General features: G+C 46.5%; 1 protein-coding gene across 4 annotated transcripts in view; it reads right to left on the bottom strand.

Annotated features, from left to right (window-relative positions):
* Positions 1–2524: 2524 nt before the first annotated feature.
* Positions 2525–24931, bottom strand: part of TBC1D22B (TBC1 domain family member 22B) — a 78281-nt gene continuing 55874 nt past the window's right edge. Inside the window, exons 9-13 of one of the 4 annotated variants that reach the window (XM_036316302.1) lie at positions 20666–20772; positions 20189–20264; positions 17276–17403; positions 16910–17005; positions 2525–4460 (exon numbers count right to left, since the gene is read on the bottom strand). In XM_036316302.1, the coding sequence (XP_036172195.1) occupies positions 4332–4460; positions 16910–17005; positions 17276–17403; positions 20189–20264; positions 20666–20772 (536 nt within the window). In that variant the 3' untranslated portion in view covers positions 2525–4331. Of the gene's footprint in view, positions 4461–16909; positions 17006–17275; positions 17404–17494; positions 17707–19225; positions 19917–20188; positions 20265–20665; positions 20773–24931 lie in introns of those variants that run through there. The other 3 variants (XM_036316303.1, XM_036316305.1, XM_036316304.1) reach the window with 3 other exon arrangements.

Genomic DNA, 24931 nt, shown 5'->3' on the forward strand with positions numbered 1-24931 from the left:
AATCAATGATTCTCTCTAATCATTGATGTTTCTCTCTCTCCCTCCCTTTCCCTTCCTCTCTGAAATCAATAAAAATATATTTTTAAAAATGATGAACTGCACAATGACTATAAACTGTTCTGATTCTGTGTTAATTTCATCTTTCTCATCATGAGTCTAAAAGCCTCCATTTGGTACCTATGGCAGCTTCCAAAACTGTCTCTGTATAGATGTAGATGTAACCAATGCTGACTCCATCTTTGTATGCCCCTTTCTTTTGAATTTCCACGTTCTGAACCTGACCTCAATAGTCTCAGCCAGGACCAAAGCCTTATGGTTAATGATTAGTTGTGTCCTATAAGCTTATACAATATAACCATAGAGATTCCTGTCAGTAAAAGGCCAGAATAAATATCAAAGTAGGTGCTGGTGTCAATTGGAAGCAGTTTACCATGATAAGACCAGGAGGTATGCTCCCTTAGTCTTGTGGCTCAATAGTAGTTCAGCTATACTATAAACATTTACTGTAACAACTGCCCAGCAGTGGTGATTACCTGCACAGACTGTGGGCCACCCTCCACGCTGACCCACTCTTCCTGTAACTTACTCTACAAGTCCTGTTATAATCGATAGACTTGCCTGCCTCGTTTTCTGGTCTCAAGATACGTTCTTGGTCCGGTGGTCATTGTACCTCCGTCCCTTCGGACAGTCTCCAGCTGGGAACTGAGTGTCGGAAGTCCTAAGAAGAGATATCAAGGGCTCAGTTACTGGGGTTTAGCTTAGCTTCTGACTCCAGTCCTTAAAGCTTTACAAAGATGCTGGACATGCAAAGTCCAACTCAAGACAGGCCGAATACTGTTAGCAAGAGGCTCTTGCCTCAGGAGCAAATGAGTTCACTATTTGAGTAATCTGTCACCATCCCTCCCCAGATGAATACAAGCCAAGGTGGGGCCTATTTAAGTAGGACTGTAGAGATTTAGATTACAGAAACATTAGGTCCACTGTAGGTCAGAGTATGCAAGAGTTAGTTTTCAAATTTTCATCAACTTTCTAATCATGACCAAACATATTTCAGAAAAATGCTTGACTTTCTACATAAATGAAAATCAGAATTTCGAATGAAGACTAATTCAGAATAGTTATTTTTTCTGGAACATTTAATGGCTTCAAGTCCAAACAATATCAAGTAGAAATACTGTCCATGTTTTATGATAATGGTTAAATTCCAAGGTTAACTGTAAACAGTCACTTGAATTTCAAAGTCAGATACCCTTTATATGCTCATGGGAAAGTCTGATCTCTATTTTCAACTCTCCTTATTAAGTTCTTATTGTAGATTGCTACCTGGATCCTGGTATCTGTTCTTCCCTTCCTCCATAGTAATAGAATCCTGATTTTGAGCCAGGTACATGGCTGCCTGACTGACTAATCCCCCAACCTCCCTTGCAACTAGGGGGTGACCTATCGTGGGGTTGAATTTTGACCTGTGAGTCTTAAAAGGAGTTATTATGGGGTACCCTTCGGGAACCTTCCATAAACACTACTGGCACGTTTCCTATGTTTCTTTCGTTGTCCCTTCTTTACTCCATCCTGTCGCTTGGAAAGTGGATGCAGTAGCTAGAGTGTTAGTTGGTCATCTTGACCATGAACACCGAGAGAAGTCCGGGTTCCTAAAGGCTTTGTGAAACAGATTCATCCCATGACCCTGGGTTGCCTACTTTTGGACTTTTATGTGAGAGGAATTTCCATGTTGTGTAAGCCAGTTATTTATTTTTTTAAATATATGTTTATTGACTTCAGAGAGGAAGGGAGAGGGAGAGATAGAAACATCAAAGATGAGAATCACCGATTGGCTGCCTCCTGCACAGCACCTACTGGGGATCAAGCCTGCAACCTGGGCATGTGCCCCGATGGGGAATCGAACTATGACCTCCTGGTTCATAGGTCGCCGCTCAACCACTGAGCCATATTGGCTGGGCTAAGCCAGTTATTTTTGGCTTTTGTTGGATATAGCTGAATTTAATCCAAATGACTGAAACCAAGAAACACTCTCAAATGAGCCCTAGGAAGAAGTTCCAGGTGAAGAAACCATTCCAATCTATACTGCAGACAAAGACACAGTCAGCTGCCTTTCTGGAATCAGGTTACTAAGAGGAAAACCAACCAACAACCAAAAAAGAGAAACCTTAATGAAGAATCTAAGTGGAGGGCCAGTCTTGGAACACATTTTAGTTCTGAATGGTTTGGTGGGAAAACAGTTTGATGGACAAGTTAACTCCTTTCGGACAAGTTAATCCACGTAAAGTGCTTGTCCCCGTGTTTGGCACATGGCGAGGTGCTCTCTCAGACATTAGGAGCCACGTGACCACTCAGTCTGCTTCCAGTGTCCTTCCCCGAGGTGGGCGCAGTGGGCCTGCTGATGTCCCCTGCCTGCCTTACAGAAGGCTCATCCCCACACTTACTAGTATCAACAGGAAAAAAAACCTAGAAAAGGGAGACTCCTTAGTTCCAGGTTACACAAATCCACGGGCGAGAAACCAGCAGCGGAGGAGGAAATCCACTCTTTATTTACAATTCTTTCACTTTACCCACAATTTCCCATACAAACATAAAAACTAAAAAAATAAAACCACCACTTGGGAACGTAAGTGTCTTTCTTCAGTCCAGCTGAGGCTGGGCCCTGGGCCACTCTGCGGAGGAGACTGAGGCACACGGCGGGGAGGGCGCAGGGTTAGGAAGGATGCCTGAGAAACAGCTCCAGGTGAGAGATAAGACGCCTGTGGGTGGCTCTGCTGGCAGACACCAGGGTGCCACCCACTGGGACACGGCTTGGCTTCTCAAGAAGATGACAGCTGCGTGCCACCATCCCCCACTCCTCCACTACCAAACGCCAAACATCGAACGGGGTCACACATCTTGTGAGCTGGATGGGATGTGATCACAATGGTGGGGACACCAAATGCCTCCCTCTGAGAAGAGCCCAAAACCCCAGGGACACACCGGAAACCCCTTTCCTTGGCACTGACAGTCAGTCACAGCTTCTGTCCTGAATACAATGCTGACTTACAAATGTAAAAACAAAAGCCCTCCCCCATTCCGGGGGAAAGGCAGGGGCTACAAACATGCAGAAGGGCTTCTGCCTCTGTGGTCCTCTCTCTGGGAGGCTAGGGGTGAAGACGGGGGAGCTCTGACTGAAGGCAGGAAGGAGCAGGGCAGAGGCTCCACCAGGGCCGGGGAGGGGAGTCAGAGGGGAGGAAAAACAATTGAGACACTGAGGCTCAGCATGGCTGCCTCTGGTTTCACAGCAGCTCCATCTGCTCAGCACAGCCCACCCTAGCAGATCCCACTCGCTTCCCTCCCGCCCAGGAGGGCATCCAGAAACCAACCTGCTGGCAACGTCACCTGCGCTGGTGACCCGGATTGCTTTCACAAGTTGATGCGCATTATAAATATAAAATCATATCTGCTACAAAGAGGACATATATTTGTACATCTTTACCCATATACATAATAACACAATTTACACATAATATCTTGGAGTGGGTCATCATGGAAAAGGCTTTGGAGAGGTAAGGAGACCCTTCTCCCTCCCTGCCCTGTCCTTCTCAAGGGACGCTTGCACACTTGGTCGCTGGGCCTTTCCCAGCTGGTGTGATGGGCTAGTCTGGACGAAGAAATTCAGACAGGCAACTAAATGTTGGGTGGGCATTCCCACGCATGAACACAAGCGCACGCTCACATACTAGTGAGAAAAGGAAAAATAAAACCCCTAGCCCTTGGGTACAGGCTCTTCCCAGTTATAAGCATCCGTGTCTCCTCCATCTGAGAACAATGGTCTTGAAAAGCTGCCCCTCACTGGCTCAGACCAGGGCAGCAGGTTAAAGGGCTAGGAACCGTGGACAGGGGAGAGGGGCTAGGAGTATTTTGAAAACATAAGGCGTTTCTGACCTGTGATCAAATCAAACTATGTCACAAAAAGCAACAATATCAGTTGGGGCTGGGAGGCAAGAGACAGCCAGTCCATGGATGGTCAATGTAAGTTAAGACCCTGAGCCTTCCCCTTCGTTTCTCCAGTTTCTTTTAAAGGGGCAGACAACCCTGTACCTCTTTTTCAGTCCTCTCCCAGAGCTGGCCCATGCACGTGGCATGGAATACTGACAGCGGTCCAGGAGACCCATCCAGAGACATGGAGTGGTGGATAGGCACGCCAAAAAGTTAAGACCTGGGCGGCGGATGTGAGCTTTTTACAGCAGGAGTGGTTCCTGGTCCAGTCCACGGCTCGCACAGTGGCCACAGTGATCAGATTGCCATCAGAGATGGGGGCAGTCTGGGTCCCCATGGGGAGATAGCACCTATCGACGGTAGTGATTGGGGGCGTCCGCGAACATGTACTTGAGCCTGTATGCCTCGGCGAGAAGCAGCCCGATCTCTTCGTTGCCCCAGTGTATCGTAGGTAGGTTCTGTAGCAGCATGAGGAGACCCTGAAATGCAAGAAAGGGCTTTGCTCATCCCGGGACCACAGAGCAATGGACCCACAGGTCCTGGACGGGTCCCTTTCTCTGTCCCGCATCCTGACAGGCGGGGCCTCCCTCCTCCCAAGCAGCACACGGCCCTCTGTCCCCAGGAAGCACTGAAAAGCCTCTGCTGATTTCCCAATCCACTAACACCTGTCTCTTTAAAAATATTATAAATAGAGAATGACAACAGTAAATATGGATATTTAAAAAAGAAAAATAATCACTCATCATCCAAACATCTCCCTAATTTTGAAGTATTCCTTTTCAGTCTTTTCACATGCATATTTCTTTAAATAGTTGTAATCATAATTAGGATTTCATGTGATTTCAGATAAATTTTTACCTATAATTATCATGTTTTTCCATGCAGCCTTCAAAAATGATTACATTCAATATTAGTATTGTCGTGTGGCTATACTAATTTATGCAACCATTTCCCTTTTGTTAGTAACTTAATTTGCTTCCTTTAAAAGAAAAACAAAAACATTTACTAGTACTGGCGACTGCTACATATCCTTCTGCATGGACACTTTTCTCGCAATACAATGTTACTTGCAATCACCCTATTCCTCGCCCTGTTCTCCAAGACCATCCTCAACTTCCTGCTTAATTCTCACTGTTCCCATGTACAGGCCTCCTCCAGCCGGGTTCATTCAGCCACGTCTGCTTGTGCTCCCTGGTTTAACTTATGTTGTTCCTTTCACTTGGAACACCTCTTCTTTTAAAACTCCACCCATCTAAACTCTATTAGTTTTCAAAGCACAGGTCCCTCAAAAAGCTCCATGGAGACCGCTATTAAAGAGGACATTGGAATAAAAATGAATGTGAGATTTTAGGTTCTCTCAATGTTTAGTTACCTACGCTATTGCTGCTGCTTCATGTTCTTTCTCTGTCTCTCTTTCTGAACTGGATATTCTTGTTATTTTTCTGATTATAAAAGTAATTGTAGCAAGACACAAACCCCAGAGCCATAAACTTACTGAGATTTGATTACATATAATTATAAAAACCATAATGTGTCAAGGCACCAAAAATAAAAATAAAGTATAAGAAACTAACTATAAGGAAATATGCATAACACCTGTAAGAGATGAAAGGTTAATGCCCATAATCAAAGAGTGCCTACATATCAGTAAGAAAAAAGGGAAACAACCAAATAGACAAATGGCTGGGCGCAGCGACCAGGCAATGCAGAGAATGCTGATGGCCCACCCACAGGCTGTGGTGCCCTAGCAATGTTTTGTAGTGTAAAGGTCTTGCCTGTCTTTATGAGGTTTCTTTTTTCAGCAACAGAAACTTAGCTGGCTTTATCATACTGTTCACGCATCACTGAAATGTATGGCCAATATGACTAAGTTCTGACTAATTCTGGGATCTGCCCTAAACTTTCCTTCTTTCTCCCCTTCCTAGAATAATGGATATAAATGCAGGAGTGGAAGCAGCCATCTCAGACCCTAAGGTTTTAGAGCCACGTGCTGAAGATGGTAGAGCAACAAGCCAGAAGAGTCAAACAAAAGTAAACAACTATCTTGTTTTAAGCCACTGTTATTCTATGGTTTTGGTTACAGGACAGTTTAAATCATCTTAACAAATACAGGCCGTGTATAACAAAATCAGAAACACCCATGGTGTCTGATCCAGGACTCTGTGTCTGGGTCCCTCTCCTCGGGAAATATTCACACTCCTGTATAAAGGTAGTCACTGCATCACGCTCCCAATAGCGGGAATGACACCAGAGAAGTGTCCTCCTTATGGGAATAGTTAGATAGACTGTGGCTATCCATATCATGAAATACAGGCAGCACCTGTAACAAATGAAGTAGGACTCCATGCACTAAGGTGAAAAATAGCTAAGACATTTTTAGGAGGAAAAAAGAGGAAGTTGTAGGAAAATACGTATAATATAGAATCACTTAGGTAAATGGGAAAACATGATATATTTATAATTTATATATGTATATGAGTGTATAAAAACTTTAAAAAACCTATATTGGTGTATAAAAACTGTAGAGGGCTAGGCAGTTGCTTTTGGGGAAGTGAGACTTTCACTTTATCATTATACTTCTCTATCTTTCAAGCCCTTTGTTTTCAATTTTTACAATAAAGTCTTAATACACATTTTGTGGAAGTTTCGTTTAGTAAAAAGAAAAAAGCAGAAAATAAAATACCCACAACTTCATAATCAAAAGGAAGCTATTTTGCAATGTTTTGGCATATTTCCTTCCAGTCCTTTTTCTGCACATTTTACACAGTTGAAATAGCTCCTCTATGCAATGTTGAATCTATTTAGCGTTTGTCATAAGCATTTCCTCTAATATTAAGAACTCCTTGTAGACATTCTCAATGGCCAAACAATTTTCCATGATGCAGATGTACCATCATTTATTCTACATCTTCCTGTTTTGAGCACTTGATTATTTCTGGTTTTTCGCTATAATAAAATTATAATGAACAGCCTTATGCATAAAGCCATATTTTAGACTATTTTCTTGGGCTAAAAGTCCTAGGAATGAAATTACTATGTCAGAGGGCATGAATATTTTAAAAGTACTTAACACTCATCCAGAAAACGCATTCCAGAAAAACGCTCATTTCCCAGATCTCCACCAGCACTGAATACTATCATTAAAAAAACTTTGTTAATTGTAACTCCGTCCCTGAGATCTCCAAGCATGAGAATAAAACTCGAAGACTTAAGTCAAAATGGTGGTAAATCCACAGGAAGAACAAGAGAAAGCAATCAGTCTGTCTGCTTCTCTATCTGCCCATACTCTCCTGTCAACTTATTTTTTAAAATATTTTTAAAATTAATTTCAGAGAGGAAGGGAGAGGGGAGAGAGAAATAGAAACATCAATGATGAGAGAGAATCATTGATCTGCTGCCTCCTGCACGCTTGCCACTGGGGATCGAGCCCACAACCCAGGCATATGCCCTTGACCAGAATTGAACCTGGAACCCTTCAGTCTGCAGGCTGACACTCTATCCACTGAGCCAAACCAGCTAGGGCCAAACTTCTTTTTTTTAAATGTTGTCCTTGGAATATAATACCCTCCCCCATGAACTCCCTGACTCCCCTTTGACCCCTCTTCTGCTTCCTATGCCTTCCCCCAAAGGCCCCACCCAAACTCCTCAGGGAGTCAACTTTTATTCTAACTATAAGACTCTCTATTACAGAGGTCTTAACCCTTTCTGTACCTCAGACTCTGGCTACTTGGTGAAGCCTATCTTTAGCTGTATGGTAAAGCCATTTTCAGAATGGTTTTAAATACATAAAATGAAATACACAGAATCACATAGAAGACCAGTTAAACTGAAATATAGTTATCAAAATGTTTTGGTTTTTTATTAAAAAACGTTTTTATTTCAGAGAGGAAGGAAGAGGCAGAGAGAAATAGGAAGACTAATAATGAGAGAGAATCATCGATCGGCAGCCTCCTGCACACCGCCTGCCTCACCCCCCAAGGGATCAAGCCTGAAACCTGGGCTTGTGCCTGACCAGGAATTGAACCCTGACCTCCTGATTCATAGGTTGATGCCCAACCACTGAGCAACACTGGCCGGGCTTATCAAATATTTTTAAAACAAATTTGTGATATTATAATGTATATACTTCATTAATATATTCTATAAGAAGATCTAATGGCAGATTAACTACTATAATTTCAAACTAGTAATAAACAATGTTATAATCAGTGACAAAGACAGGTACTACTAATATTACTGTGCTTTGTTGCCCACACTTATTGCAGGAAACACTAACTTTGAATTAGGGGTCACTGAAAAGAAAACTAATTATGTTCCATTCACATCCAGGGATCTCCTGACTTCTAAATGTGGACCCTATGTTAAGGTCCTTGTTCTTCTTGCCCTTCTCTTGATCCACACCACAGCTAACAAGAACTCTTATACTTCCTTCCAGAGTCTAGTTTAACACTCAGGTTAATACTAAAATTAATTTTTTAAGATAGACCAGACGTCCTTTCTGACAAAGCCGGGGCCCGGGTGGTGCCGCCCAGGTCCCAGGTGCCTGCGGCCAGCCTGGTCAAAGCCACCTGGAGTCCTGGGTGCCTGTGGCTGGCCAGAGGGAGGAAAGCCCAGGTCCTGGTTGCCTGCGGCTGGCTGGAAGCCTGGGTTCCAGGTGCAGGGGCTGAGGCAGAGGTGGTTAGGGGCAATCAGGCAGGCAGGTGAGCAGTTTGAGGTGATCAGGCAGGCAGGTGAGAGGTTTAGGGGGTGATCAGGCAGGCAGGCAGGCAGGCAGGCAGGCAGGTGAGCGGTTAGGAGCCAGCAGTCCTGGATTTCGAGAGGGATGTCCCTGATTGCAAGAGGGTACGGGCTGGGCTAAGGGACCCTCCCCCTCCCATGCACGAATTTCGTGCACCGGGCCTCTAGTGTTTATAGAAGAGAAAACTAATGCTCAGAGTGGTTTGTTCAATATGCAATGGTCAGCCTAGGTCTTTTGTCTACATATTATTTCTTACATTGTACCACTTGGGGGACATTTAGAACCAGACAGTCCTGACTTTGGGAAAAAGGATTCTTCCTCCCCCCAATGTTGTCTGGAGCATGGTAATGTGAAGGAGATCTGATGATTTCCTGCCATCACTTAGTTCTGTGCCTTTGCACACATCGTCCCTCCTGCCTGGAAACCCTGTTCCCACCTCCACCCTGAGAAACCTGTCTATCACTGTGTTCAGAAACCACTTTCTGTGAAGCATACCTGTCCTCCTGGACAAAGTTAGTGCCTCCTTAATGGTCTTTCAGCTCCTTGTATATCTCGCCATTACTGGATTTATCACCTGGAATGTCTAGTGGTATTTCTGTCTCCCTAAGTGTGCTTTAGGCAGCAAAGATCATGTCATATCCAGTTGTTGCTCAGTGAATCCTAGTTGAACTGAGCTCTCAGTAGGTTTCTTAGCATTAAAACCATATTTGAAGAGAAAAAAATAAATAAAATTAATTTTTTAAAATATTTTTTCATTGATTTCAGAGAGAGGAAGGGAGAAGAGAGAGAGAGAGAAACATCAATGATGAGAGAGAATCATTTTGATCGGCTGCCTCCTGCATAACCCCTACTGGGGATCAAGCCCACAACCTGGGCATGTGTCCTTGACTGGAATCGAACCTGGAACCCTTCAGTCCTCAGGCTGAAGCTCTATCCATTGAAACAAACCAGCTAGGACATTAATATTAATTTTTAACTTAATTAATTCATTGGAAAAGTTTCTTATTGATTTTTGTTGGCATAGAATCTCATTCCCACTTTCAATCAACTTGCTGGGTGAGGCCATGTCGCTATTCTATTTCATTTTTATTTTTTAATAAATTTTTATTGATTTCAGAGAGAAAGGGAGAGGGAGAGAGAGATAGAAACATCAGTGATGAGAGAATCATTGATCAGCTGCCTCCTGCACGCCTCCCACTGAGGATTGAGCCCGCAACCCAGGCATATGCCCGTGACCAGAATCGAACCTGGAACCCTTCAGTCTGCAGACCGATGCTCTATCCACTGAGCCAAACCAGCTAGGACGCTATCCTATTTCTTGAGGACATACCTCACTGACTCCGAACCAGCCCTGAACTGAAAAAACGATATTTGCTTAGCCTCACCAGAACATAAGCACCAAGAGGCCTGAAGACTCAATGAGACCCTTAGGGCTTCAAGTGATCATCGAACTTGCCATCCAACCAGTGTAAAGCTTAAGCGAATGCAGGAATTCTTAGAAACACATGGGTCCAAGGCTCATTCCTGGAGTTTTGGATTCTCAATACTTAGGATGGGACCCGGCAATGCACACTTTTCACAAACGTCTCCAATGATTCCAACAGGCAACCAGATCTGGGGTTCCACTAGAGCAGCGGTTCTCAACCTGTGGGTCGCGACCCCTTTGGCGGTCCAATGACCCTTTCACAGGGGTCGCCTAAGACCATCCTGCATATCAGATATTTACATTACAATTCATAACAGTAGCAACATGAAAGTTATGAAGTAGCAATGAAAATGATTTTATGGTTGGGTCACCACATGAGGAACTGTATTTAAAGGGCCGGAAGTTGAGAACCACTGCCCTAGGGGTACTAAACAGCTCTTGATGGAATAAAAGCACACTTGAGATCCCAAGGAAGGAAACCCTAGATATCACAGAGAGTGACCTTTCATTAAATGCATGAAGATAAATCCATAAAACAAAATACCTTGCAGCCACATTATTCATGTTTTCAAAATTTTTGCACAAGCATGTACTCATGTAATGTGTAAAAAATACAAATTTGGGGAAATGATGTTTATCCATACTTTCTGACATTCTAGAACGCCACTATATTTTGTAAAGTGGTAAATGGAGGTTACAGAACAAAGTATACAAAATGACTTAACAGTTATGTACATACAATATGTATTTACTCATATAGATTTGCATAATGAAATGTCTGGAAGGAAATATATCACCTTTGTGTGGTAAGATTTCAGGTACCTAATTTTTTTCTTTTTACATACTGGTATTTTTAATTTTTTATAGTGGTTACATACACATACAATTGATAAACAAAAGCAACCGATAAAGGGGTGATCTTTCTAGAAAAGACTATTCTTTGCTGGGATAAGAGCTACCAGTAATTTCCAATTCTTCTAGCCGTGCTAGAAACCTTCCAGAAACCTGGAAATAATTCTACCCCTTATTCCTCCCTCCAGAGTCGTTTAACACTCCTCACCTCCCCCAAGGGCAGTGAGGCTTAAGTGTGAGGAACCATTCTGCCACCTGGTGGCCATGCCTAGGAATGCACCCCCATCGTAGTGCTGTAACAATGGGAAGGTGTTAATCACAAATCAGGTGCTTTTAGCTAGAGGTAGAGAAGAGGCACTGCCTGGGCTGGGAACCACTGAAGATTTGTTACAAAGCCAGCTCATGGGAACACTAAGTATGACATGCTTAGATGAAACACTGCGCTTGTGAGAAGACAGCTTGTGGGGCAAGCAGCAGAGACGGTTCCAAATGAATGGAAAGGGGCAACGGCTTTCACAGAAAAAAAACTGAAAATGGTTGAAAAGTAGAAAAGGGTCTGGCTCAGGTACCTGCTGAAAACCCACAGATCACAAAGGAAAAGAAATACAGCAGAGGAGTAATTGGAGCTGTATCTTGGCTGTGATGGGGAGAGGGGGTGACAATTAGGTAAGGAAGGGCCAAGGGAGAAGAAGGGATAGTAGGTAATAAGCAAAGAGACTTTGGTAAGGAAAAGGCACAGGGAAAACCCACTAGAGAATGCTCAATAGATGGAAGAATTGCAGATGAAGAGGGAGAAATCTAGGATAATAATTGTTATAATGGTAGCACGTACTACATGCCGGGCATTTACCACATACCAGGCAGAGCCTGGATGCTTCACCTGTACTCTGTATTAACTTATTTGATCGTCACATACATTCTGAGATACATATTAGTCCATTTTACAGATGAGGAAATTGAGGCACAGAGGTTAAGGAACTTGCCCAGGGTCCGAGTAGTGGTGGGCTGGGATCTGAACGCAGATAGTCTGTGAATGAGAACTGGTGCTCATAACCACTATTCTACATATTGCTTGCTTTGGAGTGAGAGGGAACTGGGGCATAACGTAGGAGGAACAAAAAGAAAATAAGTCATAGCAGAGGCTGCTTGAAAGAAATCTGTAGTTGATTAATTTTACTCAGTGTTAAGAGCCAAGCACCACCAAAGATAGGATGTATAATAATTGACAGCAAAAGACCTTAAGGCCACATAAAATATATACTGTTAAATAAGATTCTGTGGTAAGAATCACTTAACAATACTGGAACATACTTTGCAAACGTAAATGTATTCAGGCATGTAAATATGCTTTCTTAGTCAAATAAGTAGTTTAAAACAAATCTTTCCTGTTTTGAAAACCAGTGAGGTAGCAAAACAATTCCCCTGGTTTCAATTTTCAAAAACGTGTCCTTTATGTAAACTTTGTGAGAGCCAAACTCATTCACTGGTTTCCCCAGTATCAGAGTACCTGGTAGTGCATCTGGCAAGTTTCCCCTCAGAGAACGCCATGGAGTCCCCCTCCAGGGCTTCCTCTGTTTCCGTCCTTTCTCACACTAGCCTCAGGGCTCTCTCTGAACCTTCTGGGCTGGATTCAAATGGGCAATTTACTGGATATCTGTTTGGGCAACATTCCACGATCCCAAACAGAAGTTCCTGCAGAAGTAATGGGTGGATGCCATCTGGTTCGAGGGATTTATTTACATTTAGTTGTTATTTAGGCCTGAAACATCCCTTGGGCTTAGCACTGTTTCATTTAATAACTCTGACCAGTGTCCTCCAAAAGACATTTTCAGAGTGGGAATCTCTCCAAGGTTTTCCATAAGATGAAAGCAAAGGATCTGAGGCCAGCTGCTACTTTGGTTTACAGTCATCAGCTGGGCCAAGGTGATCCTCGCCAGTTCCCGTTTTACAGAGTTGGAGGAATTTTGATGATTGGTCCTTGGAGTCCCCTTGAGATCAGTCCTGAGACACCTGCCTGCCATCTCTGTGGGGGATCCTGCTCTTCTGGGCTCTCACAGATACTGTCTCGAGATGGCTTTTTAGACTGCAGGGTGACCAGTGGATGCAGTGTGACAGCCAAATCGTTTCCAGGCTACCTGGAGGTTACTCTATTCTGTACAAATCTTTAAAAATATATAGATTAGGGATTTACGACAAAATACAAAGTGTTAGTTTCTCATCGTCACTGATTCAAGAAAACAGGGTGATGAGTCCTGGGTGCTGGGGACTAAAAGCCAGCTCTGGAGCTGACCAATAGGCACTAACTTACGACCTCCAACAAGCGGCCATTCTTGAGGGCAGCTCCACCCACCCCTTCTCCACTGCACGCTCAGAGGAATGGGTCCCAGGGTAATGTGCATCTTGAAACACCGGGGAAGAGACCCAAAAGTCTGACCTTGATGGGCCATGATGACCTTGATGACCCTGTAGGACGGGCCAATAACGGTGGCCATGCTGCAGTGAGGATGGTGGGCATGAAGGCTTCGGCCACTGTGATCCTGGCTTGCTCGCTTGAACGTGGACTTGCTCTACTACGTTCAGTCCTCCCAGTGCCAGTGGGGCCGTCATCAATGGAGCGAGTCAAACAGAAGATCTCGCACATGTGCCAATGCTGCCGGGGACCTGCTTGTTCTCTTCCCCATGGTCAGAGCCACTCTCCCTGCACCCTCGGGCACCTCCTCTCCAGCCCTATTTGTTCACCCAGGATTAGCAGAGTCTGTTTACTCAAGTAAGTTAAAAAGCACTCAGACTTGGGTGCTAAACTCTGTCTCGCCTCACTGCTCCCAGACTCAGGAGAACTCTGCAGGGAGCAGTGATAATGACAGTAAGCTGTTTGCAGGGCTATATGCGCAGCACACCGTTCTACCCACGTCATGTGCATTACTTTGTATAATCCTCATAATAGCCCTAGGAGACAGGTACTCTTATCTTTTATAGGTAAGAAAACTGAGGTATTGAACGCCAATTTACTTCTTAAGGTTGCATACCTAGAAAAGTGGCAGAACTAGGATTTGACCCAAGTGGACCAGCTCCAGAGAAGGTGGCTTAGTGCTGTTCTATTCCACATAGTCCCCACCTTCTGGAGGAGGGCGGCTGCTTCCCCATGCCCTGCACTGGCCCCCCTCCCAGCCGGGTCCCTCCCTGCTCTCTAAAAGTGACAAAGGGCTGGTCTGCTGAAACCGCCACAACTCCAACTTTTACCTCTGCAGTGACTTCATCTGGTTTTCTTTCGAGTCACTGCAGCTGTAGCCCTAAAACTTCTCTCCCAGGCTAGGCCCACTGGCTCTCTGGGATGCCTGTATTCATCGACAGAGCTTCCTGGGCAGCGATTTCACTACTGGCAGCCTATTCTCTGCAGAGGTCAGGGGTCAGGGTCTCACTATTTGACACAATGCTCATGTGCTCTGCGCCATGCTTGTCTCCTGAAGGACACCTCCTGTCTATCCTAGCCAGTCAGACCCACTTTTTTCTTTTATTATTCACAGAATTATAGAATTGTGGGGCTGGGAGGAACTGTGCAGATTATCCAGTTCCATCGCCTGTTCTATTTGGTCTAAAAGAGAGAGGTGGGACGCCTCTCCGAGTAGAACTATGTGTTAACACAGCAGCAGACAAAAGCTCCATTGTTATTCTGAGGGTTGTTGCAGAAAGACCTCAAATCCATCAGATAATCGAATAGGCTACCCAGGAAAGAACATCTCTGCGTCTAACACAGTTTCAAAGTCATAGACTATTATCCTGTGCTCTGTCGATACTGTGAATCACTAGCAGCCGTTCCAGGAATCCCCTCCACCCCCCGGGCTAATCTGGGAAGCGCTTTTATCACATGTGACAAGGCCCTCTGAGCCTGGCTCATGATAACTCAATTAGATCCCCTGCTCCCGATACCCTGCTCCACTTCAACCACATTATCAAAATTGAGAGCTCACCCAGCACATGGCCACTGCAGCCCCTGGTGCTCATTCATCCCAGACGTCACATATGCTGCCTGCTGGCAGGAGCTGTGGCTCTTTATCAGCTGCCTGCAGCCTTGGCACCACGGCTGGCATCTACTCACAGACGCTGCTCTTTCCTTTTTCTTCCAAAGTCCTTTTGGGCAAGTCAGGTCCTGTCTTTCCATCTACCTGCTGGGCAGGTTTCTGCTCTTTAGCCACCTAATACCAATTAGAGTGGGCCTGCTCGGGGAGCACATGGCGACGCTCTGCTCTTGAGAACTCAACACCTTGGTTAGTAATTAGACCTTAGAAAAGCACTCAGCCCTCCCTGGCTTTCTTCCCTGCTTTTGGAAGAAATAGATGCCCATTTGGAAAAAAATCACCTTCTGTTCAGAGATGTACAAAGCAGAACAATAAAAGCCCGCTACTGTCCCCAGAGGTAACGACCATGAGAACCTCCAGGCCTTTCTCTCCACAGGCCTCCGAGCCTGGCAATCTCTCATCAGTTCCCAAGCCTCTCAATGTATCCTATGCCCAAGCCTCTTGGAGCAGCTGCCAGCATCTCACCACCTCACATCTGCCCTGCACCCTCACCCAAGGCTTCCAGGTCGCTGCCCTCACTGGTCATCCCTCCTTGCTCCGCCCACCCTTCTCCCTGGCCTCTTGGTGTAGGAGAGTGTGCGAAAGACCTGGTCCTCGTCTCTCCTCTGTCCACACTCACTTCCTTAGGGCTCGCAACCACCATCCTGGCTTTCAGGCCTTCTAGCCGAAGGCTGCTAAACATACACAGTATAGACTCGTGGATTGATCTGTCTATCCTACATCTCCATCTGGATGTCTAACGGTAGTTAAAATTCAACATGCCCAAAACTGGACTCCAGATCTTCCTCCATACACCTGCTCCCTGCCGCCTTCTCATAAACTGTGCAGTCAAACTGACTCACCCTTTCTGTTATGCTTTACACCTGATTCATCAGGAATCCCTGTTGGCTTTACTTGTGAAATATATCCAAGTTCTGGCCACTTGTCACACTTTCACTGCCACCATCCAGGTCCACACCATCCTCATGTCTCACCTGGAAGACCACCATGGCCTCCTGGGTGGTCTCCTGCCCCAACCCTCGCCCATGCCCACAGTCGCATAGAAGCCAGATGGATCCCTTGAGTGATCATGTCCCTTGTCTGCTCAAACACTCTTACGGCTCCCCTTCAGCTCAGAGAAAAAGCCATAGTCCTACAGTGTCTACAAAGTCCTCTGTGATCTGATCCCTTGTAAGGCCTCACCTATGCCGACTCTTCCCCTGGATCACTGTGCTCCAGCCCCTCCCCCAGTTCCTTCAACTGCAGGCATGCACTGCTTGAAGGCCTTTGCACTGGCTGTTCCCTCTGCCTGGATGCTCCTCCTCAGATGATCATATGGCTGGCTCCCTCCCCTTCCCAAGCCTTTGCTCAAATGTGACCTATCCTGACAACTTCACTTGAAATGGCAACCTACCGCTTCCCTGCTACCTAATAACCCCTTTATCCTGCTCTACATTAGAGATTTTGTCTTTTCACCTTCTAACATTCTTTCTAATTTACTATGCTTGTGTTTGTTGTAAGTCTCTCCCAGCTAGTATGTAAGCTCCCTGAGAACAGAGATGTCTGTCTGTTTTACTTTCCAGTGTATCCTATGCCTTCAGCAGTGCTTAGCACATGGCAGGCAGTGAACAAATGCCTGACGGGGCCTGAATGACGTCTCCTAGGCCTGCCCAGCAGGTCTGCAGCTGCCTTTCTGGCACTAAGACCCTTTCATACTGAAGGGTGCTGGGCCCCTGTGATTGCTGCCAACTGGGAGAGGCATCCTCTTCCCAGCCAGGCACCTGCTGGGGCACCTTCTGCCTGTCCAGCCCCACTGACGGCCCAGCCCCAGCCCAGGCCGAGCGCCTGGCCACTCACCTGGAAGTCCTCCTCATCCAAGATCTCTTTCCTCCACTTGATCAAGAAAGCTGCACACACGTACAGGTGGAAGTGGGAGAACCCCTCTGGCTCAGACTGGGAAGGCAAAGAACAGAGTTAGGTCGCCAAGCCCTGACCAGGAGCGGCCAGTCCTCTCGGGCCCAGCCCGCCAGGTGGGAACGCGGCGCAGCGCCCCTCTCGTGGCGGGGCAAATGGGCCTGAAGAGACCGAGCAGAGGTCCTGCCTGTGAGGCTCAGGCAGACATGAAGCGGAAAGGAGTGGGGACTCCTGCGCAGCTACACTGCACCCCAGGCCGGAGCGGGCGCCCGGGACAGTCTGGCGTGGAGGGAGGGGGTCGCTTCATACCTGGTACGTGTCCCACAGGCGGATGGTGCAGCGAAGGGGAAGCTCCCGCATAAGCAGGTTGTTCATCCAACGAAAGGCAAACTGTAGGTATTCCACCTCGTACCGCCTGAAGTGATTATGTACCTGCTCTGAAACAGGAAGTGTCATCGCCCCGGGGCACAGCCTGGGGGGTCAGATCCTGGAAAAGTCCAGGAGCCTAGAAGGTAATTTCCATTTCTTTCCATCCCCCCCCCCCCGGGAAGCCAGGCAGAGGGGCACGCTGGCATCCGACTGTGCTTTGTGTTTGGTTCCGCCGTCTCACACACAGCAGCACTGACAGTAACTCAGCACCACTGGCACAGCCCACAGTGACAGTCCAGGCGCCTTCTTCCCTCCCACGGCTGCTTGGGCCACAGGAGACACACGGTTCACTTGGCTGCTTGACCTTATCACTTAGCAGAGGAGGCAGAATGGAAAGGAGCGGGGTCACCTTGGCCCCTCCTGCCAGCGAGGATTTCCTCCTCAGCCTCCCTGACAGATGGCAGCAGCAGGGACTTGGCCCTGCCAGTGAGAGAGGCTCGCTGACTCCCCTGGAGTTAAGTGATTCACCAGGAAGTGCTTCGGCACACTGCACAGAAGCCAGCGCCCCCCTCCCACCCCTTGGCGTCTGTGTGGTGTTCTGGAACAACCCCACAACAATCCTGATCCCTGTTTTCCACGACAGCCCTTCAAATAATACTTAATCGAATTTTGTTATATCACTATCCTCCTCAGTTTCCTAACCTATAAAATGGGGATGCTCACCCACACCTCAGAAAGTTTGGGAAACTTTCTAAGATAAAATGAGAAAATAGCCCTGGACGGTTTGGCTCAGTGGATAGAGCGTCGGCCTGCAGACTCAAGGGTCCCAGGTTCGATTCCGGTCAAGGGCATGTACCTTGGTTGCGGGCACATCTCCAGTGGGGAGTGTGCAGGAGGCGGCTGATCGATGTTTCTCTCTCATCGATGTTTCTAACTCTCTATCCCTCTCCCTTCCTCTCTGTAAAAAATCAATAAAATATATATATATAAAAAAATGAGAAAATAAAAGTGATTACAGTAGCACCTGGCATGTGATACTTAATACAACTTCTGAAGGAATAACTATTAACAATGGTTACTTCTGGTGGGTAGAATTTAAGGAAGGGGGATGGTTTTTACTTTTCATTTTGTGTTTTTCTGAATTATTTAAATTTTTGTAATATTACTTCTATAATTGAAAGAATAAAGATATATGCACTTAAACATCCACTATCCCAATATACTATGCTTTTATTTATCATGTATGTGTGAGGAGAAAAAAAACAGGCCAGGGAAGACAGTGGCAGAAACCACGGCCTCTGTCAGCCGCTCAGCGCCCTACCCCTGCAGCACGCGCCCTGCACCAGAATCCAGGTGAGGGATGCAAGAGACCCTCATGCGGGCCCCACCATGGGGCTAACAGCTGGGTCCGGGCGCTCAGAGGAAAAGCATCCACACATGACGTAGAGGAAACTACTGTAAATAAGCATGTGAGTGGGGAAGATTGGAATGCTGTCATAAAAAGAAGCTGAAGCCTGGCTAGTGTGGCTCAGTGGTTGAGCATCAACCCATGCACCAAGAGCTCACTGGTTGAATTCCTGGTCAGGGCACATGTCCAGGTTTCAGGCTTGATCCCCAGCAGGGGGAGTGCAGGAGGCAGCCAATCGAAGATTTTTCTCTCTCTCCCTCTCTCTTCCACTCGCTCTTAAAAAAAATAAAAATAAAAATAGCCTAGCCAGTTTGGCTCAGTGGATAGAGCATCGACCTGTGGACTAAAGGGTCCCAGGTTCAATTCTGGTCAAGGGCACATGCCCAGGTTGTGGGCTCAATCCCCAGTAGGGAATATGCAGGAGGCAGGTGATCAGTGATTCTCTCTCATCATTGATGTTTCTCTCTCTCTCTCCCTCTCCCTTCCTCTCTGAGATCAATAAAGATATATAAAAAAAAAATAAACAAATAAATAAAAAATCAATAACATTTATTTTAAAAAAAAAGAAGGTGGAGTGGAACAAATCGGGAGCCTGGGAAGAAGAGCGAAAGATACAGTTTCTTTCTGCCCTTGGACGCCCGGGGATTTTATTTATTATGTGGGGGGAAGGGCAATGCTTAGCTGAAGCAGCAAACCACGGCTGGGAAAACCAGGAAACGCGCTCTATTAGCTGGTGTGTAACTAACTGGTGGCGCCCTAAAGAGCTCTGCACCTTGACTGGTGCCGCCTCGCTGTGAGGCTCTATGTGCTTCTGAACCCTAACTCTGACCTCCCCCGGCCGCAGTTTCTTCATCAGCCAGAGCAGGGCTCCCCGAATCGCCTTTCAGCCCTCACATTCCATGACTCCCAGCCAGAGTCAAGGACATTCTGCTTCAGGAAGAGCCACCCAAACAGGTCACGGGGCTGTGGGAGGCCTGCTGGGGGGCAGCCAGGCCTGAGGGCCCATCACCACGTGGAGGGCAGGTCAGCCGACAGAGCTGCTGCTGAAAGCGAGGGAGACCCCAGTGGTTCCAGAGCAGAGGAGGGAGGCGACCAGACGCTTACGCAAGATGCAGCTGTGTGACAGAAGGTGTGTAAGAGGAGCGGATTGGAGGAGGCATGGCTGGCGCAGAGCTAGGACAATGGAGAAGAAAGGGTGACTTGAGGAGAGATGCGGAGGGAGAACTGAGAGAACTTGGTGACAGAGAACGAAGGAGAAAAAGAGTCTGAGGAAACAGCAGTTCCCACCCCGCCTAGCTGCTGAGAGGCGGGAGGAGGCTGGGCGCCAGCAGCACAGAGCGCACGGGAAAGGTTTACTTTGGGAAGGGGCTGAGGAGGGGACTCGCGCATAATGCGCTGTGTCAGCCGCGGGCTGTGCTATTGCGAGAGGGCTCCTCTGGACCTACCATCAATCCGGCTGACCAGCTCTTCCAGCGCCTTGACCTTCTTCTGGATCCCTGGTTGTGCGAAGGTGTAGTTATCCTGCCAATGACACAGAGCCCGGGATAAGCAGGACTCACACAGCTGTGCTGCCACCTCGAGTTCACAGACACACACGTAAAGACACAAGCAGTGTTTCCAAAGCCGGTGCGGTGTTTGGGAGAACAGAGGGGTCTACAGAGCAGCAGTTTGGGGAGCCTAACACAGCCCTGCTCTGCGGAGGCGAACATGGCCCAGGAGGCAGGAGCGTGCTCTGACGACAAAGCCAGGGCAACAGAGAGACTTCCTGAGACTCCAGGGGACGCCAGACAACTGCCTTTGGAACGCTGTAACGCTAATGAAAGAGGCAGAGATGGGTGGACCAAAAAGAGGAGGCGCCGTGCTGAGTGGGGGGCTGACGCGGAAGAGCAGTAAGGAACCCACAGGCCCGCCGGACCCCCCACCTGGATGCCGTCCAGCAGCTTGCTCATGCACCAGAAGCTGTCGGCTTCAATGCTGCGCAGCACGTCCTGAGACAGATTGGTCACGTCGAAGTTCTCCACATCCTCTTCTGTAAAACAAAAGGTGGAGAGAGTCCAGAGGTCTTCTCTGAAAAACGGAGAGAGAAAGATAGAGTCTAGTATCTGCAACAGGACCTGGGGCCAGGGCGAGCCAGGAGAACCTGATGCCAAGGGACCGGCCTGCCCTCCTCCCCGGTGGGGTGGGCGGGGCCCAGAGAGTTCCCGAGGACCTCATTACAGCCCTCAACAGGACTTCTCACACCAAGTCCACTGGGTCCAAGCATCTTTCTCTTCCCCTGCACTTGTTCATTCAGTTTTAGAAAAAGATACTTCAGGCTTCATGTTCAATGAGCTATGGACCCAGCCCCTGGACATGATCTAGAAAAATTACTTGATTTCAGAATTTGGTGAGCTGTCTGGTTCACTCATATGTAGTGAGAGCAGCTGGGATCAGACAGCCCCATAGTTCATTTTTATTTTTAGTGTTTTTTTTTAAAAATAAATTTTAAAAATATATATTTTTATTGATTTCCGAGAGAAAGGGGGAGAGAAAGAGACATAGAAACATCAATGATGAGGGATAATCATTGATTGGCTGCTTCCTGCATACCCCCTACTGGGGACAGAGCCCCCAACCTGGGCATGTGCCCTGACTGGGAATTAAACCATGACCTCCTGGTTCATAGGTTGATGCTCATCACTGAGCCATGCCAGCTGGGCTTTAGTTTTTTGTTTTGTTTGTTTGTTTGTTTTTTAAATATCTTTTCATTGATTTTTAGAGAGAAAGGAAGGGAAAGAGGCCCTTGAGTTTTCCGCCAAAGATGGCTGCCCTCTTCAGATCCACAAGCCCTGTCTGGAAGTAGGACGTTCGCTGCAGCCCTGGCACTGCAGAGACACAGACATCTGACAGAACGTATCGGGATCCAGCCCTTCCACCTTTGAGAATTACGACCCAGACCTACAACTGAACCTCCTGGAGACAACACGTAACAGCTCTCAGATTCTGCTCCTGTGTAAACAGCATTTAAAAAATACATATGCTTTCATTGATTTCAGAGAGAAAGGGAGAGGGAGAAACAGAAACATCAAGATGAGAGAGCATCATCGTTCAGCTGCCTCCTGCACGCCTCTTACTGGGGATGGAGCCTGCAACCCAGGCATGTGCCCTGACAGGGAATCGAACTGTGACCTCCTGGTTCATGGGTCAACTCTCAACCACGGAGCCACACCAGTTGGGCTATAAACAGCATTTTTAAATGGACATTAAAGACTATAGAAACCCTTTGGAAAGGGGAAGTGTTTTATCAGAAAAGCTATGACCCTGGAAACAACCTAGAAGTCCAACTTGAAGTGCAGACACACATAAATCTATGTTAATGCATTCAAAATGCTAACAACAGGGCGTGGCACACAGTAGGCATGATACAGTTTTAGATGGAGCTTAATAGGAATTTGTAATAACTTGGGAAAGCATGTTGCTGTGTTGGGGAAAAAGTAAGGTACAGAACTATGTATGGAGTACTCTCAACCACTTACTGTACATACAATATTTGCATGTGCTGACACAGCCCAGTGGAAACGCAAAATACATCACAAGGTTTACAGGATACATTCCCCAGGTGGGAAGGATAAAAGATTTTTAGTTTCGTTAAGTTGTATTAGACTTTTCAAAATTTCTATAATAAGCATAATTTTTATAGTCAGGAAAGAAAATATATATATATATATATATATATATATATATATATATATATATATATATATACTATTTTAGAAAGAAATACCTAACAATTGACTACACCTACCTTTTATTATAAAAAAATAAGGAATAAAGATAGTTTTCTAAAACAACATAAAGCTTGCAGAAATGAAGACTTCAGATGATACATAAAGGTCCATTTGAGAAAGCACATTGAGGAAAAAAAACCCTTCCAAGAAAGATCATCTGTCTTTTCCCCTAACTTAACCCTTACTATACTTTTGGGGGTAGCCATCTATACACTATTAATTTAGTTAAATGGTCCTGGGCTCTGAGACCCAGCTCAGAATCTCCTGCCCTCTACTCTGTGTTTCATCCCTAAGGCCTGGCGTGTGGCTGCGGGCAGTCTACTTCACTGTCCCACGTGTGCCTCCCCACTTTACGTGTCCGTTCCCCAGGGACAGGTATCCAGGTGCCTCCAACTCCCACTCCCACAAACACGCCCCGGGAAACTGTTCCCTACCACCAGATGAGATCTGCGCTGGGCCCCGGTCCTGCCAGACCTCTGTCCAGGACCAGGCTCACAGCAGCGCAGAAGAGAGCACCACTTTCTTTTTAGTGGGCGCAGTGCCCACACTAACCATCCCAGACCTCCCTCTGTATGAGAGCGTTGTCAGACAAAGTGAAAGCCACAAGGAGGGCTCAGGGCAAAACCCTGCCACTGCTCACACACGTGCCCACAGGAGGATCGGTGCTGCCCGGGTATGTGAAGGTCTTTCCTGCCGCGGGCCTTCTACACTTGCAGAGCACTGAGCCGGAAATGTCACACGTAGCAGTGACCAGGAAGAAAGGCTTGGGCCCTGAGAACGATGGGGACATACACCATATCAGCCCCGGCGACCTGTGGCTTTTTGTCAGACAGACTAGCACGTTGATTAAGAGTAGGGACTCTGGAGCCAGACTGTGCGGCTCAAAGCCCGACTCCCGCACTCACTATCTGTGTGGCTCTGGGCAAACGACTTTACCTGCTGAGCCTTAGTTCCTCATCTGTTGAGGTGGTCTTTCCTACCAGTGTCATAGGATATTATCAGGATTAAGTAAGTTAATATATAAAAATGCTAACAGTGCCTAGCATAAAATAAGCATTATGTAATGTCAGCTTGTATTATTGTTATTAAATGAGGAATAAATAAATTCCTATCTGGTTTCAGCCTCAGTTTTTTTAAATTAAATTTATTGGGGTGATACTGGCTAATAAAATTATATAGGTTTCAAGTGTACAATTCTGATACATTATCTGTATATTACACAGTGTGTCCACCGCCTGAAGTCAAATCTTCCATCACCATATATTTAACCCCCTTCCCTGGCCCTGTCCTCTTCCTTCTGGTAGCCACCATACTGCTGTCTGTGTCTATGAGTTTTTGTTTATTCATTTGTTGCTTTCAGAGCCTCAGTTATTTTGGATTCCTGTTAGTCACATCCAAACTTAACCTAATTCCAAAATGTACCTCAAAAATAAGTCAATTTTCAAAGTTTCCATTTCCACCATTTGGTCTTAAGGAGAAGTTCTAACAACATGGGGTCTTACGTTGGCAAGATGCCACACTTGGTAACTGTGCCAATTCCAAACGTTTAGCTGTCTGTCCAGGGAGCAAAGGGACCAACAGACAGATGCTGAGCCTTCTTAGGGGGTGTCGATTCGGGGTTGCTGTTTCCCCATGTTCCGCCCTTGTGCCAGGCCTTCCCTTTAGCCCTTTGCTTTCGCAGGCAGTGGGACAGTTCACCAGCACTTCCGAGAGCAGGAAGAGTTTCGTTCTAGTGTGCTGCCTGCTGGGAGGATAAAATTCACACATTCAGTCAAAAACTGTGAGCTGAGCGCACCAGCAAAAAGCAGCAGAGGCAGGGAGGCCCAGCTCTCTGAAGGGCCTCATTCAGCATAAACAGTCTGTTCAGAAGGATCATTAAGCGTCCCACTTGAGGAAATTCAGCATCTAATTGAGCTGGAACGGGAAACCATGCCAGCAACGCAGTCTCGAATGAGGACGGTGTCTTTGGTTGTTAGAGACACACGGCAGTCAGGGCTCAAACTGGTGGGAATGAGATTTTAAGGAATATTTTATGGCTATTTTAGGAGGCAAAGCATCCAAACAGAGGAAACCGAAAGCTCCTTATAAAAATCAAATTGCCTACTGTGGGCTTGCCAAGAACATGCCCATTTATTAGCTGATAAAGTGTACTTGAGTTCTGGCTCCTGTCAAATGTTTATTTTTCTGAGAACTCCAAGTCTTGGCCTAAAATCAGCCTCACATACGCCTCAAGAGCTCCTCAATAGCTTTGGGGGAAAAGCTGGTTTTGCTTAAACTGATAAGAGGAACCTGTGCACTCACTGCTCTAGGCATTGCCCAGGAACCATCGGTGACCGGGCAACCCCCATGCCCACACTGTGGCTGCCGGGTCAGAAGATGCAGCCTGACTGACGCAGGCCGGGTTCCGGCAGCCGACTGCAG

Source organism: Myotis myotis, unplaced genomic scaffold (genome assembly GCF_014108235.1).
Source record: "Myotis myotis isolate mMyoMyo1 unplaced genomic scaffold, mMyoMyo1.p scaffold_m19_p_7, whole genome shotgun sequence".
NCBI classification, from domain to species: domain Eukaryota; kingdom Metazoa; phylum Chordata; class Mammalia; order Chiroptera; family Vespertilionidae; genus Myotis; species Myotis myotis.